Genomic DNA, 17644 nt, shown 5'->3' on the forward strand with positions numbered 1-17644 from the left:
TAATGTAGAGGACATTGTATAGTGTTGTATACTTTAATACAATGTGTCTGTCCATCAGTGATTGTGTTTATTTTCTCATATACCGATTTGCAGAATTTTACTGCTGAAACATGATGCCAGTGACCTCCTAGTTTTCATAAGACCCCCAACCCCCCTGTTAAAAGGAATCAGATATCCCTCTTTTGTGCTCTGAGTCACCAAAGAAAAAAAAAAATCAGTTTGATGTAAGCATGCTGCTCTTTTTTTTTTGCTAAACTGTGGATGTAAACGATGGAGAAAGGAAGGATTTATTATTTTTTTGACTTGAGCCAAAAATCTTTGGAAGGCAACAAAGACACTTATTGTAAACAGGAATCTGAAAGCGTTAATCACAGGTAGGAAAAGTGTTTGATTTTAAACATGAAATAAAATAAAATAATAGTACATTAATTAATAATATAATATAATCTGCTGATTATTTTCTCATTAAAGTAGGTGAATAATGTAACTATTTTGGGGAGTGCAGGTAATTTGCAGGTTTTGCACATGATTTGTATTTGATAAATGATTTAGGCTTCACTAGCTAAGGACTGACGTAGAGCCAGCTCTCAACACCGATATGTTAAACTTAGATGTGGTCAAGATGTGTGTTATTTCTAATATGAAGTTAAACAGCTTATTAATTATTAAACACATAAACAGAATTATTAAACAAGTACAGTGCCTTGCGAAAGTATTCGGCCCCCTTGAACTTTGCGACCTTTTGCCACATTTCAGGCTTCAAACATAAAGATATGAAACTGTAATTTTTTGTGAAGAATCAACAACAAGTGGGACACAATCATGAAGTGGAACGAAATTTATTGGATATTTCAAACTTTTTTAACAAATAAAAAACTGAAAAATTGGGCGTGCAAAATTATTCAGCCCCTTTACTTTCAGTGCAGCAAACTCTCTCCAGAAGTTCAGTGAGGATCTCTGAATGATCCAATGTTGACCTAAATGACTAATGATGATAAATAGAATCCACCTGTGTGTAATCAAGTCTCCGTATAAATGCACCTGCACTGTGATAGTCTCAGAGGTCTGTTTAAAGCGCAGAGAGCATCATGAAGAACAAGGAACACACCAGGCAGGTCCGAGATACTGTTGTGGAGAAGTTTAAAGCTGGATTTGGATACAAAAAGATTTCCCAAGCTTTAAACATCCCAAGGAGCACTGTGCAAGCGATAATATTGAAATGGAAGGAGTATCAGACCACTGCAAATCTGCCAAGACCTGGCCGTCCCTCTAAACGTTCAGCTCATACAAGGAGAAGACTGATCAGAGATGCAGCCAAGAGGCCCATGATCACTCTGGATGAACTGCAGAGATCTACAGCTGAGGTGGGAGACTCTGTCCATAGGACAACAATCAGTCGTATACTGCACAAATCTGGCCTTTATGGAAGAGTGGCAAGAAGAAAGCCATTTCTTAAAGATATCCATAAAAAGTGTCGTTTACAGTTTGCCACAAGCCACCTGGGAGACACACCAAACATGTGGAAGAAGGTGCTCTGGTCAGATGAAACCAAAATCGAACTTTTTGGCAACAATGCAAAACGTTATGTTTGGCGTAAAAGCAACACAGCTCATCACCCTGAACACACCATCCCCACTGTCAAACATGGTGGTGGCAGCATCATGGTTTGGGCCTGCTTTTCTTCAGCAGGGACAGGGAAGATGGTTAAAATTGATGGGAAGATGGATGGAGCCAAATACAGGACCATTCTGGAAGAAAACCTGATGGAGTCTGCAAAAGACCTGAGACTGGGACGGAGATTTGTCTTCCAACAAGACAATGATCCAAAACATAAAGCAAAATCTACAATGGAATGGTTCACAAATAAACATATCCAGGTGTTAGAATGGCCAAGTCAAAGTCCAGACCTGAATCCAATCGAGAATCTGTGGAAAGAACTGAAAACTGCTGTTCATAAATGCTCTCCATCCAACCTCACTGAACTCGAGCTGTTTTGCAAGGAGGAATGGGCAAAAATTTCAGTCTCTCGATGTGCAAAACTGATAGAGACATACCCCAAGCGACTTACAGCTGTAATCGCAGCAAAAGATGGCGCTACAAAGTATTAACTTAAGGGGGCTGAATAATTTTGCACGCCCAATTTTTCAGTTTTTTATTTGTTAAAAAAGTTTGAAATATCCAATAAATTTCGTTCCACTTCATGATTGTGTCCCACTTGTTGTTGATTCTTCACAAAAAATTACAGTTTCATATCTTTATGTTTGAAGCCTGAAATGTGGCAAAAGGTCGCAAAGTTCAAGGGGGCCGAATACTTTCGCAAGGCACTGTAATTCATATAACAAATTGCTGTGCTGTCAGTTTGCTGAGCACACTGCTACAGTTTTGTACTTAATACAAAATAGCAAAACGGATGTAGTGTATCGTGACATATCCTACAGCAACAGAGCAATCTGATTGGTTGTAAAGATTGTAATGGTGTATAATGTATTATAATTTAAAAGGCTTAGGGTGGTGGGTGGGTGTTTCCAGAACTTAGCCATGCAGGTTGTAGCAGCCTTGTATGTACACTTAAGAAAAATGCTGTCTTCTAATCCATCAGTTCAGGAGTTAAAGACAAACGCCCCATACTCTACAGCTATGGCCAGATGTTTTGCATCCTCCTATAGAATTAACTAACTGTGCTTCATAAAGTCGAATGAAACCTGCTGAATACTGTTACGATAACATATGAATTACACACCGCTTTGTAGTTTTCCATATACTTAATGAAAAACTGACAACATTAAACATTTTATTTTTTTATTGTGTCTCAAAATTCTAGGTGTTGCAAAACTTTTGGCCATAGCCATGTAGAAATATAATTGTATTGGCCAAAATGCAGAGACAATGGACAATTAATATAAAAGAATATGCTTATGATAATGTACAATATTTAGCCTCTTGTCCGCTGGGCTTAGTGAGATGAACTATTTTTAACAAGCATCATTTAGAGCCCTCTTGTGTTTTTAGTGATCGGACCAACTGATCCCAAAGTCTTTGGTCTTGAAAGGGTGATTTATATTTAAAATCAATGAAGAATAGGAGAATATCTATCGAGATTTGTGTTGAAAAGAAATAGTGTATTGATGTATGAAAACATTGAACTTGATCTTTTAGAATATTCGATAATGTAGAGGACATTGTATAGTGTTGTATACTTTAATACAATGTGTCTGTCCATCAGTGATTGTGTTTATTTTCTCATATACCGATTTGCAGAATTTTACTGCTGAAACATGATGCCAGTGACCTCCTAGTTTTCATAAGACCCCCAACCCCCCTGTTAAAAGGAATCAGATATCCCTCTTTTGTGCTCTGAGTCACCAAAGAAAAAAAAAAATCAGTTTGATGTAAGCATGCTGCTCTTTTTTTTTTGCTAAACTGTGGATGTAAACGATGGAGAAAGGAAGGATTTATTATTTTTTTGACTTGAGCCAAAAATCTTTGGAAGGCAACAAAGACACTTATTGTAAACAGGAATCTGAAAGCGTTAATCACAGGTAGGAAAAGTGTTTGATTTTAAACATGAAATAAAATAAAATAATAGTACATTAATTAATAATATAATATAATCTGCTGATTATTTTCTCATTAAAGTAGGTGAATAATGTTTGGTTTCAGTGTATGTGGTCGTAATTGTAATTGCTAAAAGAGATTTGTCACATTTATTATAATTATTATTATTTAAATGAAGGATATCAAATGCATTAACTGATTACAGCAGTTTAATAGTCTAAGCTTGCAAAATGACCAAACTTTTACACATTTAAAATTAGATAATGATAACTTTGGGTTCTGTAGCCTTATCCAGGGAATGCTGAATTTGCTTAGGGATTCTTCAGGCTGCTGGGAGACAGCACATTCCCAGCAGGGAACTTCATCCCACGGATCAGGTCAAATGTACCTTGAACGTGATGGGAAAGGGCTACATTTCAAAGGCATGCTCACTCTCAGACAGAACACATGTTTTTTATCATATAAATACCCACCAAACTTTTAAATGTAACTAGACATTAGAAACAGCAAGTGATACTGATGCTGCTTTCCCTTGCTGATAAAGATTTGTGGGTGGATCTGCGCTATGTAGAGGAAATGTCAAGTAGCGTACGACCCACACAGAATGATTCAATTCACCCTGTAAGAGGCCTGACTGCTTGTTCAGTGGCACGGACTGTCAGATGGTCTTGCAGAGCATCTGTTTTCAGAACATGGAGATTCTAGGAAGATCGTGGATTTTTATATAACCTTACCAATAATTCATGGAATATTCACATGTTGTATTGCCTAAATGTGTACTCTTAGATGCTACTGTATCTTGTAAGGCTGGTTATTTGGATATGGCATTATGGACAGAGCATTTCTACTTGATCCCCAAAACTATCTGTTTAGAAGAATACTGGAACATGGTAAATGTGATTTTAATACATTTTTTATGCTTTAGGGTATTTGTGAACTACCTTATACTTACATTTATTGCACAATAGAATGAGTGTTTGTAAAACATTTTAAAAAAGGTACGAACATTTATAGTTTGTTGACTTTAAGATCGTTCCTCTGGTAGACAGTTTAGGGAAATTATGAATCTGGGCTCATTGCTTGAGCTGTAGATGAGTTCAGACATTAACTAGTTTCTAATGCTTATTTCATTTGGATACGTATAGATGGCATTATTATTATTATTATTATTATTTATTTCTTAGCAGACACCCTTATCCAGGGCGTCTTACAATCGAAAGCAAATACATTTCAAGTATCACAGTACAAGTAATAATACAATTAAGAGCAAGATAAATACAATGACTTTGGTTCAAGCAAGTACAAGTGTGACAAAATACAATTCAATGATACAGCAGATAAGTGTCAGTGATAGTTACATCAGGATATGATTAAATACAAAATACTACAGATTAAACACTTGGCAGATTACAGTACTCTGAAGTACAGGATTAAATGCAGTAAAATAGGGGGCAGATAAGAGCAAGTAAAGCGCATTTAAGGAAGGGTGATAAGTGTCCCAGGCGAAGAACAGAGAAGTTCTACAGGTGCTTTCTGAAGAGGTGAGTCTTGAGGAGGCGCCGGAATGTGGTCAGAGACTGGGCAGTCCTGACATCTGTAGGAAGGTCATTCCACCACTGCGGGGCAAGGGTGGAGAAAGAGCGGGCTCTGGAGGCAGGGGAGCGTAGAGGAGGTAGAGCCAGTCTTCTAGTGCAGGCGGAGTGGAGAGGTCGAGTGGGGGTGTAGGGAGAGATGAGGGTCTGGAGGTAGCTGGGTGCAGTCTGGTCAAGGCATCTGTAGGCAAGTACAAGAGTCTTGAACTTGATGCGAGCGGTGATCGGAAGCCAGTGGAGCGAGCGGAGTAGTGGAGTTGCATGGGAGAAGCGAGGCATTGAGAACACCAGGTGGGCAGCTGAGTTCTGGATGAGCTGGAGCGGACGGGTGGCGGACGCAGGGAGGCCAGCCAGGAGGGAGTTGCAGTAGTCTAGGCGGGAGAGTACCAATGCCTGGACCAGGAGCTGGGTGGTGTAGTTGGTGAGGAAGGGTCGGATTCTTTGGATGTTGCTCAGGAAGAATCGGCAAGTGCGTGCCAGAGTGAAGATGTGCTGGGAATAAGAGAGGCAGGGGTCCAGGGTGACTCCGAGTTTCTTAGCGGAGGAAGAGGGAGAGAGTGTGGTAGATTCCAGAGGAACAGAGATAGAGAGATCAGAGAAGGGGGAGGAGGGGGAGGGAAAGAAAAGGAGGTCAGATTTAGAGTTTGAGATGATGCAAGTGCATCCAGGAGGAGATAGCAGACAGACAGGTAGAGATACAGGAGGGGATGGTGGAGTCAGAGGTGGGGAAGGAGAGGAAAATCTTTGGGGCCCAGGGAGTGGGTGTAGAGAGAGAACAGGAAAGGACCCAAGACTGACCCTTGGGGGGCTCCTGTTGAGAGAGGGCGAGTTGTGGAGGTTGCTCCACGCCAGGTTACCTGATAAGTGCGGTTGGAGAGGTAGGAGGAGAACCAGGTCAGAGCAGTTCCAGAGATTCCCAGGTCAGCAAGAGAGGATAGTAGGATAGAGTGATCGACAGTGTCAAAGGCAGCAGAGAGGATGAGGAGAATTAGGACAGAGGAGAGAGAGGCAGCTCGGGCAGACTTTAGTGAGTTGGTGACAGACAGGAGGGCGGTTTCAGTGGAGTGAGCAGAGCGGAAGCCAGATTGGAGAGGGTCGAGCAGAGAGTGGTTGGACAGGAAAGCAGAGAGCTGGCGGTGTACAGTCCGCTCGAGGGTTTTGGAGAGGATGGGTAGGAGGGAGACGGGACGGTAGCTCTGGAGGGAGGTGGGGTCGAGGGTAGGTTTTTTGAGGAGGGGAGTGATAGAGGCTTTTTTGAAGGCAGATGGAAAGAGACCAGAAAGGAGAGAGGTGTTGAGAAGGGAGGAGATGAAGGGAAGTAGAGCAGGAGCAGCAGCTTGAAAGAGGTGAGTGGGGAGGGGGTCCAAGGCACACGTGGTGGGTTTGTGACCCTGGAGCAGGGAGGAGAGGTCAGAGTCTGAGAGGGGTGAAAAGGTGGAGAAGGAGGGTAAGTTAGTAGGGGTGCAGTGGGTATAGGGGTTGGAGCAGGAGTGGGTGCGGGGGATGGAGAGGTGTTAAAGAGTTTGCGGATATCTGAGATTTTATAAGAGAAGAAGGAGGCAAAGTCATCAGGGGAGATAGAGGAGGGAGGAGGAGGGGGGGAGGGTTTAAGAGGGAGGAGAAGATAGAGAATAGTTTATGTGGGTTGTTAGTGGAGGCTTGGATTATAGATTGGAAATAAGTACATTTAGCAGAGAAGAGAGTAGAGGAGAAGGAGGAGAGGAGAGTGCGGTAAAGGTCTAGGGCAGCAGGGAGTTTGGTTCTCTTCCATTTCTTTTCAGCAGATCGCAGCGTGATTCTTGCTGAGCGGAGCACAGAGGAGAGCCAGGGTTGGGGAGGGGAGGGGCGAGCAGGTCGGGAGGTGAGGGGACAGAGGGAGGAGGTGAGGGAGGAGAAGAGGGTGGAGGTAGCAGAGTCTACGGAGAGTTGTGAGAATGAGTCGATAGGAGGGAGGTGAGAGAGAGCAGTGGAGGCAAGGACAGAGGGGGAGAGAGAGCGGAGGTTACGACGAGAGGTGACAGTGGGGGTAGGAGGAGCAGGGAGAGAGGGGAGAGACAGAGTAAAAGAGATGAAATAGTGATTAGAGAGGTCCAGGGGGGTGACAGAGAGGGTGGAGGGGCAGCAGGCTCTGGAGAAGGTGAGGTCCAGTTGACGGCCAGCTTTGTGGGTAGGAGGGGATGGAGAGAGACAGAAGTCGAAGGAGTGAAGGAGAGGGAGGAATCCCGCAGAGTGGCTGGGGTTGGAGAGATGGATATTGAAGTCACCTAACAGGACAGTTGGGGTAGACAGAGAGGGGAGGGAGGAGAGTAGATAGTCGAGTTCATCCAGAAAGTGAGCGAGAGGCCCAGGGGGATGGTACAGTACAATTAGCAGGAGTTGACAGGGAGAGGTTAGTTGGACTGCATGACATTCGAAGGTATTAACAGAGAGTGAGGAGAGGATTGAATGCTAGCACATCCTCCAGGTTTCAGGCTTGTTTGGGCAGTGTGTGTAGTCCAGCATAGCACACCCTCATCCGCAGCTCCCACCCTCCCCAGCATTACATAAAACACACCTGGCTGTCCTTTTGGCTCAAGTGCTGACAGCCCCCCTGCCTTAAACCCACAGCTTCAATAAGTATAAATTATAGTTGCAATTTCCTTTTCTTCAGTGTAGAACTAATTTTACTCAGCATTATTATCAAAACATACAATTGTAAATGTACTTTGATCAAAAGCTTTCTGTCCTCCGATTGCTGTAGCAGAAACACTTTACTGTACACCTGGACCCTTCTGCTTTTAAGATTTCTAAGTAATGATTGAAATGGTCTGTATTTAAAATAAGGTTCTCTCATCTGGGTTACTTTACATAGATTCAAAGTTTGATATTAACCTCTACTAATCTCCAATTGCAATTAATGAGTTCCATTTTGCACTCTGGTTGGGTGTGACAAGGGTTGTAGACTAAAAATACCTTTGCTGTAGTTAGTTGTTTGAATGCTAAAACTGCTTCTGAGATTTATTAAGATCTGACTTGTCTTTGTTTTTAGTGTGTGTTCTGTGTGTGCTTTGGATATTCTTAAACACAGATTACTGAGATGATCAGAATGTGGGGATATTTTGGTGGGGATATTTTGGTGGGGGGGAGGGGGGGGAACGACAACAATTAGTTTGACTTTCAGCTATTCTTTGCCAAGCATTCCTAAAAGAAATTACAGGCACTTCTCCACTAAACATTGCTAAAAGCATGTTGTACTTGTTAGATAGGGTTTTTGAGTCTTAATTACCGAGGTCTGTTTTTGAAGCAGTACAATTGCAAAGCCCCTAAAAACACACCTAAATGTTAAACCACACTATATCAATTTTAGGTGTTGGGTTTCTTTTCTCTCTAAGACTTTACTAGTAGCCTTAGAGGAGAACCTTTCTCTAGCACAAACTGATTGTATCACATTGCTAAATACTCTCCTCTGAATTCAACACTTGTATAGGGATAATCTGTGCCGTAGGCAACCAGAATTCAACCAGAACTTGAAAACGCTCAATCAAAACATAAGGTAAAAGTTGTAAGAAACTTTCAGAGCCCTTGCAGATGTGATAACAGCATTGTGTAATAGGGTTGTAACAGGGCGAGGTGCCCTGTACATTCATTTGTTTATTTAGTTTCAGAACGGGGGTTCCCCCTCCGCCCCTGTGTTATTTTGTGTTTGTTTATTTTGATTTTATTATTGTATGCATGACGGCGAGTGCCGTATGTTTTGTTATTGTTTTGTATTTTGACGGCGTAGCCGATTATTTAGTAACGTGGATGGGAAGCCCCATCCACAGCACTTTAATAAACTCGTGCAGATTGTGGCCGAGGGGTAATAGGATAATTACAAGCCAGTTAAACCCCTCGGCCATGGTATATAAACCTCGCAGCTCTCTGCACTCGGGGTGGGTGTGAGAGAGGAGAGAGCGAGCAGAGAGAGAAACTTTATTTAAAAAAGACAAAGGATCAGTGAAGGCTATTGCCCAGCCTGACCGTGTTATTTTGTGTTCGAGACTTGTTTATATTTAAACCTTTTATTTTCGCTCTGTGAGCAAAGTCTTTTTGTTTAAATATTTTATTTATTTTTGTTGTTTGGCTTAATAAAAAAACGGCAGCCAGCCTTTACCTGCAGTACTTCCCTGGTGGTGTCAGTATTTTTCCTTCCTGCTTCTGCCTGACGCCAGACGACTCAGTCACCCTGTCACAAGGGTACATTAACCATTGGAAAGCACTGGATCACTACATAGTCACAGTGAAAACATTGAGAAAAACTGTGGTTTTGATGACGGCTGAATTAATGAAGGAACTAAGTGAGATGAATTGCAATTCAAGCAACCACACAGGGTTAGGAACTTTTCTATCGCACTACAGCATTGTTTTGTGTGCAGTGCTGCCCTAGGAGGACTGAAAAGTGAAGCCATTTTTGAAGACAGTACAGTAATAGCAGTGAGAAAGAAAACACAGCCTTAATCTGATGAGATTTCCCTCATAAACTTGCTGGCTATTTCACCATTTGATTTGCGTTGTGTTTAGTTGCGCTGTGCACTGAAATGGTGCTTTACTTTCTAGTTTTTAAACATACTAGTAGAAATGTAAATATAGTGACCTTTATGTTAAAAAAACAGTACTGTTTTATTTATCATACAGTAGCTGTCAGCTTACAAAGAAAGTGCATTGCAAGAGCCAGAACGTAGGGGGTTGTGGGATATTCTTGATATTAGGAGGGATGCTCCTGCATAAAATGCTGTCAATATTTTAAGACTGAATGTGCGGTACAGCATCTGTTCACAAAAGCACAAAAATGACATTGAAATACAAACATGCATTGAAATAACGACAGAGCTTCATGGAGACACAGGCCAGTCTACTGTATAGATAACATCAGCAGCCTGCTTTGATTTACCATGCAGCATAACACACCTTTCAAATGCACTCAGGCAGCTCACAGTTATCTGATGAAGCGCAATCCAATAGGAAGAAATACACAAAGCAGTATGATGTCCTCTAATTCTTGCAGGTGTTAGCCATGCCCTGACTTGACATTACAAGGTTCATGTTGGATTTTTGCAAAACGATCTTTGGAACCTTATCTATGGTTCTTGTAATGGTAAAGTAAAATAAGTATTTTAATAGCATGTGTCAAAAAGAAAGGATTTTTAAACCACTGCTGTGGTTATTCAGTGCCAACATGGATGTTACAAAATAAAATTATAGTTTTATGAAAATAAAGCATGGCTTCTGTGGTCCAGAGGAAGGCATTCATTTTTTATACTGAGGGGGATTAAGTATCCACCACTTAGGGGTAGCTTGTGTAGTTTCAGCACCCCATCACTTTCTCTTTGAAGGTGAGGGAATGGTTCTGTCTCAATGCCCTTCTAATCCTTGGCCTTTGATAACGCCTTAAAATGTGCCCGCTGTCAATTATGCTGAATTGAACCTGCTTAACCTGGTATTTTTTTTTTAAGTATTGCAATGGATACTTTTTTGTAAAATTGAATTTCATAGTGGGACACTGAAACTAAGTACAAGTGGAGAGAAAAGATTGGTCCTGCCTACAGTATAGAGGGATTGCTTTTATATCTTTCCTTCTGTTATATCCTTAGTTTACAATCTGGAGTGGAATAGAATAAAAGAGCTTGCAGATACGGATGTGTGATCCTGTTGAGATTGAAAGATAAGAAATACAAGATATCAAGCACCATAGCGTTTCAAGACTCTTGGTTTTATAAGCTTGGTAAAGATATTAACCCAGTCACCCTTTCCCACTGAGCTTCATTCACGTAAGGTACCAACAAATGAGAACAGCTGCTCAACCACAACTAAGGTTAAATAAGAAATGATGAAACGATCCATTCAAATAACGTATTAGGTGTCTGTTTGAGGGTTTGAAAATCAGCCAACTGTCATATGCCTTTTCACATCAGGGTATGCACGCAGGCATGGCTATGAAACCTAGCCAGTGTCTTATCTGGAGATAGAAGAGCTACTGACAGATTTACTGAGACCACATATAATGGTTGATAATAAAACCACATTCTTTCTGTATCTCATTAAAGGGGCTCTGTTCTATTTTATCACACTGTTATATACGTCTCTAGTTTTATTTGAACCCATTTCCATGGATCCAACTGTGGGAATAAATTTAGTATTACCCTCTGATAAGGATATGTGAATATTGTGCCTTTCACACCAGTGGAGTTGGTAGGTGCTGGCAAGGTATTATTATTTTGTTGGTTCATACAACATCATTGCCATCTTTACTGCTCCCAGATACAGTAGCTCACCATACATGTCTTTGGCCAGTATCACCGCAAACATGGTGACCAGATTAACCTTGGCGTGGGAGGTCATGGCTGCATGTTGGCTAGAATATCCCAGGGTCTATTATTGGGAAGTAGGAAGTACTCATTCTTGTATTTGATTAATTCTAGCAGATTTCTAGATACTGTAGTGTACACACTTTTAATCAAAGCTGTTTACTTCTGGATTTTATTGAGCTGTAAACATACTAGTAATGTTAGAAAACTAGTAATTGAAACTTTAATTGGGCTTTGGAGTCATTATATTAACATTCTGTTTGGTTTCTTGCTCGTTTTGAAACATATTTTTGTGAAAGAAGAATAAATAAATCAAATTATGCAGTGGAATTAAATATTTGATAGAAAGTTTGAACTGGATGTCTACTTTTATTAAAGTTTACCACAGTATTCTAGCACAGTATTCTTGCAGTTTTCCCTGATTTGCCATGTTTTTTAATATGCTTTACCACATCTCACTATCCTTTACTATGCTTACCTATGTTTTTAACATGCTTTCACTATGCTTTGTTACACTTGCTTTTACTATGGAAACTTTTATAAATTTTATGTGAAGCACCCTCAAAGGTATTCTTTTAATGACCTGCCTTACTATAAAATAAATCATGTTTGTGCTTGTGCTTTTAATCCTCAGATGTGAATCTGTATGGTACTAAGTCAGGTAGACAAACATTTTAGAAAATCAGCCTTCATCAATCGTATAATCCTTCTTTTGAATATACAGCGAATGAAGAATCCTCCTAGATGTTTTTGGAATGCAGCCCTTGTTACAACCTCAGGAGAATTGCTTTGTGAGGCCTCATGCCAGGGATGCTGTGGCAACTTGCCAGCTGTTGATTTTGGCAAATGCTGTGGTTTTCTTAACCTCCCCTCAGGTTTTTCTCCCCTTGTTTGTCAGAAAGCCACAGAAAGACAGCAGACACGGCTTGTGTGTCGGTGAGGGGATTGCAATTCCCCTTTACTGAGAGCTTGGTGGAATTTCTGAGTGCATAGCTTCATAGTGTCTATTAAGTCCTGTGTTACTTGTGTCTTTAAAGCTGTTTTAGTCTATGCTGGTTTTTATTATCCAAACAGGAAAAAAAAAAGCAAGGTTGTTCCTTCTGAAGAGCACAGATCCTAAGGTCGGACTGTTAGCAAGAGGGAGATTAGAAGGAGATTGTTTATAGCACTATTGCAATTAGCCCATGGTGATTCATACAGTTCAGTCATTATTGTGAACCTCTACAGCCATGCTGGCTCTTCAATAAGCACACTTGGACTGATATGGCTCTGGTTGATAGGGAAAACTAAGCCTGTTCTGGACTGCTAACCCTAATTTAAACTTTTGCTAGAACACTTGATGCAGGATGATATTTCAAATACTGCAGGCGTAAATATCATCATTGTGATGCTACTGTGCAATGTGTCTCTTCATTATGTAATGATGTCTTAATAACATATTCTGACAGTACTGTCCTAAATGCCTGAGCTATTGAAAGTCAGGTCAAAGTAGCAAAACAGTATACAGTCAGCGCCACTTTATTGGGACCCCTCTGGAGAAGGAAGATTATCCAGAACAAGTGGCTCAATTAAAATGAGTGAAATAACATCACACATTAACTGTTACACAGCGTAATCACGTACTCACTGCACTGCGCTACGCAGGCCTGTCTTACTCTGAAAAGCGATCTCCGTTCATCATTTGAAAATACTGTATCCCAATTAAACGACATAAATAGCACTGGGAAGAACCATCCCCCAGAGTTGAATCTCATTTAAGCAGCAATCATGATTATCAGTATGCCGATTAGGCGGCGCCGACTGTATAAGCAAACTATGCATCTGTTGCTACAGTACTGACTGAAAGGGCTTTAAATGTCAGTTAGAATCTTTCACTGACTTTTGGCAACACTGATCTCTGACCTGAACAATTCTGAATTATTAACTCTCACACTCCCATCACTGTTAGGAATGACAGCTGTTGGAAATTGTGTAAGATCATTCCATAGCTGTCAGAGTTGCAATGCAGTGCCCTGTGCAACAGTTGTACATTGATTCTCTAGTTGTCACAGATTGGTGCCAAGCAAGGTCGATGGCAGTGGATACAGGTGAAGGCTTCTTTAAAGGAACAGTCGGCTTTTATGTACAGATAAAAAACAATATCATTGTCAAATGTAAATCTTTAGCAGGAAGAAAAGTATGCATTTTATTTTGTTGATATTAAACGATTCCTTCCTAAGCTCTAAAAGAGTGAATGTTGAGATGCAGCAAACGAGAGAGATAATTTAGCAGTTTGTTTTGTCTGGAATCAGTCTGATTGGTTTTGGAACAAAATACTGAACAAAATAAAAAACTATTGTGTCCATATTTGTAGTTGTTGTTGTTGTTGTTGGTTGTTTTTTTTTTGTTTTTTTTTTTTAAATTTAGTAGTCACTAATTGATTTTACCCTGTTTTTCTCCCAATTTGAAATATCCAATTGTGTTTTTAAGCTCAGCTCACCGCTACCACCCCTGCGCTGACTCGGGAGCGGCGAAGATGAACACACGCTGTCCTCCGAAACGTGTGCCGTCAGCCGACCGCTTCTTTTCGCTCTGCAGACCCGCCATGCAGCCAACCCAGAGCTACGGAGTCGGAGGACAACACAGCTCTGGGCAGCTTACAGGCAAGCCCACAGGCGCCCGGCCAGTCTACAGGGGTCACTGGTGCGCGGTGAGCCGAGGACACCCTGGCCGACCTAAGCCCCCCCTCCCCGGGTGGCTTTCGGCCAGTTGTGCGCCGCCCCCTGGGAACTCCTTTCCACGGCTGGCAGTGAAATAGCCTGGACTCGAACCAGCGACCTCCAGGCTATAGGGCGCATCCTGCACTCCACGCGGAGCGCCTTTACCGGATGCGCCACTCGGGAGCCATATAGTGTATTGTTTAAGAGTATCATAATACAGTCTTGTGCGTTGCTAAATACACTATAATTGCACCATTGTGGATGTTTATTGAATATATTGAATATTGAATTGGTTATGTTAAGATTCGGGAAGGCAAACTTTGTTATACATTAGTGGACAATACACTTACCCAATAATGAATCAGAATAAATGTGAATGAAAGCATGCATTGTGTATCTGCTAAATGATGGGATAATCTGTTAAGTGCTGGGGAGTGTATCTGTTAAATGCTGGGATTGCTTGCTTCTTCCACTTATGATTCAGTGTTCCATTGAGCTGCCCAGTCCAGTCTCTCTGCTATGAGATCCAATCTAATTATGACATCATTCAGGTTTTCACAGAATATTCAGATGGGTTGTTGTAAATCGGAATTTAAAAAAAACAGTGTTATGCTCTGCCCTAATATCAATAGCCAAAAGAAGGACTCTGCTGCTTTCAGAAATGCATATTATAAATGAGCTTCATAAATAGCTCTACCTACATGTTATACTGTTGCTACCTTTTCATCTCCATTTGGCAGGTGGTTCACTGTAGCAATAGTAACACCATTTTTTTTGTCAAACATACCGTAGTGCACAGACATTAGTTTCTCTTTAGCTTTTTCTGGTGATTAATAGTTTAACAGCATCAGTGGTTTTATTCTGGTCTTTTTGTTTTGCACCCAGACAGGCACTGCTGTTTCAGGAAGCCCCCTGTATGTAAATATGAGTCCTCCGCTCACATCACAGTCAACTTCAAGTCAGCTCCTGTTCTGTTTACAAAGAGGCTCAATGCTCTTCAACATGCCAGCAAGTGTTCCTATTCCCAGTGTACTGTAAGGATTTCCAGTCCAAAATGGATGTTTATTGAGGCCTGGTTCCAGTAGCCAATTCAGTTGCCATATTCCTGTCTTTGTACCATTATGAGATGTCCCAAAGGAGTTTGTTAATTCCTTGGTGCCTATTTGTTACATTCTTCCACAGTTTAACCTTCTGTGCTCTCTCTCCGCATGTGAAGACTGCCGGGCTTGTTTACATTCCACTAAGATAGTTCTCACTGTGTGTAACTGAATTGCACCTCCCCCCACACACACACTTTCTTTTGAATCCTTCTTGCCTCTTTATCACTTTGCGATCCAAACAGGCACGTTCTTGATATTATACCCACAGAAAAGTCCAATTATTCTTAGATCATGAAACAAACAGAAATGAACTAAAAAAAGGGATTGCTGTTTACTGATAATGTCGGACAGGAAATAACTACAAACATGATAGTGGTTTTAAGGTGGCAGCATTCTGAAACGTGCAAAAACTCTTTTTAGAATTGTGTTGGACACTACAGCTGAAAGCTTGTCTGTGGCTTTCCGTGACACTTGACATCCGACAAAAAGTAGAACGCGTGCCTGTGTTTGTTGTCATTTAAGGGGGTCCGTGGCTCAGTAAAGTTTGTGCACACACAATTAAGTCGAGCTGTTGGAACTTGTTGTTTGGACAAGTTTAAGCAGATATCAAAGACCTGATTATGGAAGATGTCATTGGAATCCAGGAACTCTCATATATCAAGGTCAGGCTCTGAGGAAATTGGGCAGTAAAAAACTAAACAAAAGGAGAAAAAAAACACAACAGATCTTGGCAGCATACCTCTGAGTCCTGAGAAACTGCACTGCACAGGAGCAGAGGGTGAAAGATGATGGGAGCCGTGCTCAGCTGGGTAATTCTGTTCATTGAGTATTGAGTAGATCTGAGATTGCAGGGGCTTATGAATTTACTGGGGTCATTCGTGGTAAGTGCGAACCAGGGGAAATGTGAGAATTTACAAATCTGAATTCAGAGGTGAAGGGAATGTCTGGGAGAAGGGGCTGGGAATTTATTTGAAGTAAGGCACAGCAGCTGCTTTAACAATTACCAAATAACGCTGTTATGAAAGTCACTGAATGAATGTAATGCTGAAACTGCTATACAGAAATGTAAATGATCTTCATTATGTTTTTGTTTGTTTTGTTATTAAGTCAGATTTGATACGAAACATGATTGTGAGTACTTAAAAAATACGTTCACTTTGCCCAGTTTTCAAGTTCTTATTGTTAACCTACTAACCCAAAATTATCTTAAATTTTGAAATAGTAGCACCAGATTTAGGGTGGATGTTGGTAGAGTATGCTTGATCATGGTTGAAGATGTTTTAAGTTTTTATTAACACATTTCTGGTTATGTTAAATCATTTGTAATGATTGTTGAAATTGTGGAATCAACAAAACCTAATACCTTCAGTAATCTAATAAAACCACCTGGAACCTCCTTTATGCGTCTATCTGACATCACCATCGTCTGGGGTAGCTGGTAATAATTAGCTTGTGGAAGGAATTGGGGTGTGAGGGGAGAGTAAAGTGTGTGTGTGTGTGTGTTTGAGTCTCAAGGATTGGGGGCAGTGTTTTTATTACAGTATTTCTATTAGAGATGGTTAATTAGTTTTGGGCCCAAAAACGAAGAGTCAAAGCAAATCCAGGCTTTTGTCACCAGTTTATAGAGGCTCAAATCAATAGAAATAAATTAAACAATTGTATTGTAAAACTCAACAACAACTGGTCTCACTACAATCCCCAATATCTTATACTGTAGCTCAGAATTGTCAAACTCCAAGTCCAAATTACTGAAACGATATAGAAGTTGCTTTGTGAACTAATTCAATGTTCATTATCATGGAAATGCTCATTTTTATGCTTAAGGGGCGTTTCAGTAAATGCTACCTTGCTCCGATAACGAAATGTGAAGAGTTTCTTAAAATGCTTCAAAGTACGTACTAGCAGCTGTTTCAGTTTCTCTTAATCTACAGTGTATTGGTATGTAATTGAAATAAAACCCTGTGCACGCCGCTAATTCATGACATGTTCCTTATTGTTGTATCTTCATTCAGCATTAGGCATCAGTCTTCAATCCAATAGTACGATTACTGGGGTCCTGCCAGTGCTCACATTTGTCAGTGTTGGCCCATGACAGTAATACTAAAACAAAGTTAAACAAACAGACCAAAACAAACCCATCTTTACTGTGTCTTTTATATGCAGATGCTAAATTGCTCAACCTACAAATAACTTGCCTTTAATCACATAATGCTGTAAAACCTTTTCTTATGTGGAGATTACTTTTTCTCTTACCGTTGATAAGTCTAGTTGATCTTTGTTTTTGCACTGTGGCTTTATTGAAACTGATAGCGATGTCTGGTGAGAGTACAATGCATCCTATTATTATACAGCGTCAATTATTTCTATTATTAATT

General features: G+C 40.8%; 1 protein-coding gene across 8 annotated transcripts in view; it reads left to right on the top strand.

Moving 5' to 3' along the window:
* LOC117423322 (rho guanine nucleotide exchange factor 4-like) overlaps window positions 1–17644 on the top strand; it is a 165505-nt gene that overhangs the window by 70530 nt on the left and 77331 nt on the right. Inside the window, exon 1 of one of the 8 annotated variants that reach the window (XM_058990111.1) lies at window positions 4293–4445. The exons of 5 other annotated variants lie outside the window; for them this stretch is intronic. In XM_058990111.1, the coding sequence (XP_058846094.1) occupies window positions 4299–4445 (147 nt within the window). In that variant the 5' untranslated portion in view covers window positions 4293–4298. Of the gene's footprint in view, window positions 1–4292; window positions 4446–15852; window positions 16151–17644 lie in introns of those variants that run through there. 2 more of the 8 variants (XM_058990112.1, XM_058990113.1) reach the window with 2 other exon arrangements.

The sequence above is a fragment of the Acipenser ruthenus genome, chromosome 17 (assembly GCF_902713425.1).
Source record: "Acipenser ruthenus chromosome 17, fAciRut3.2 maternal haplotype, whole genome shotgun sequence".
Taxonomy (NCBI): domain Eukaryota; kingdom Metazoa; phylum Chordata; class Actinopteri; order Acipenseriformes; family Acipenseridae; genus Acipenser; species Acipenser ruthenus.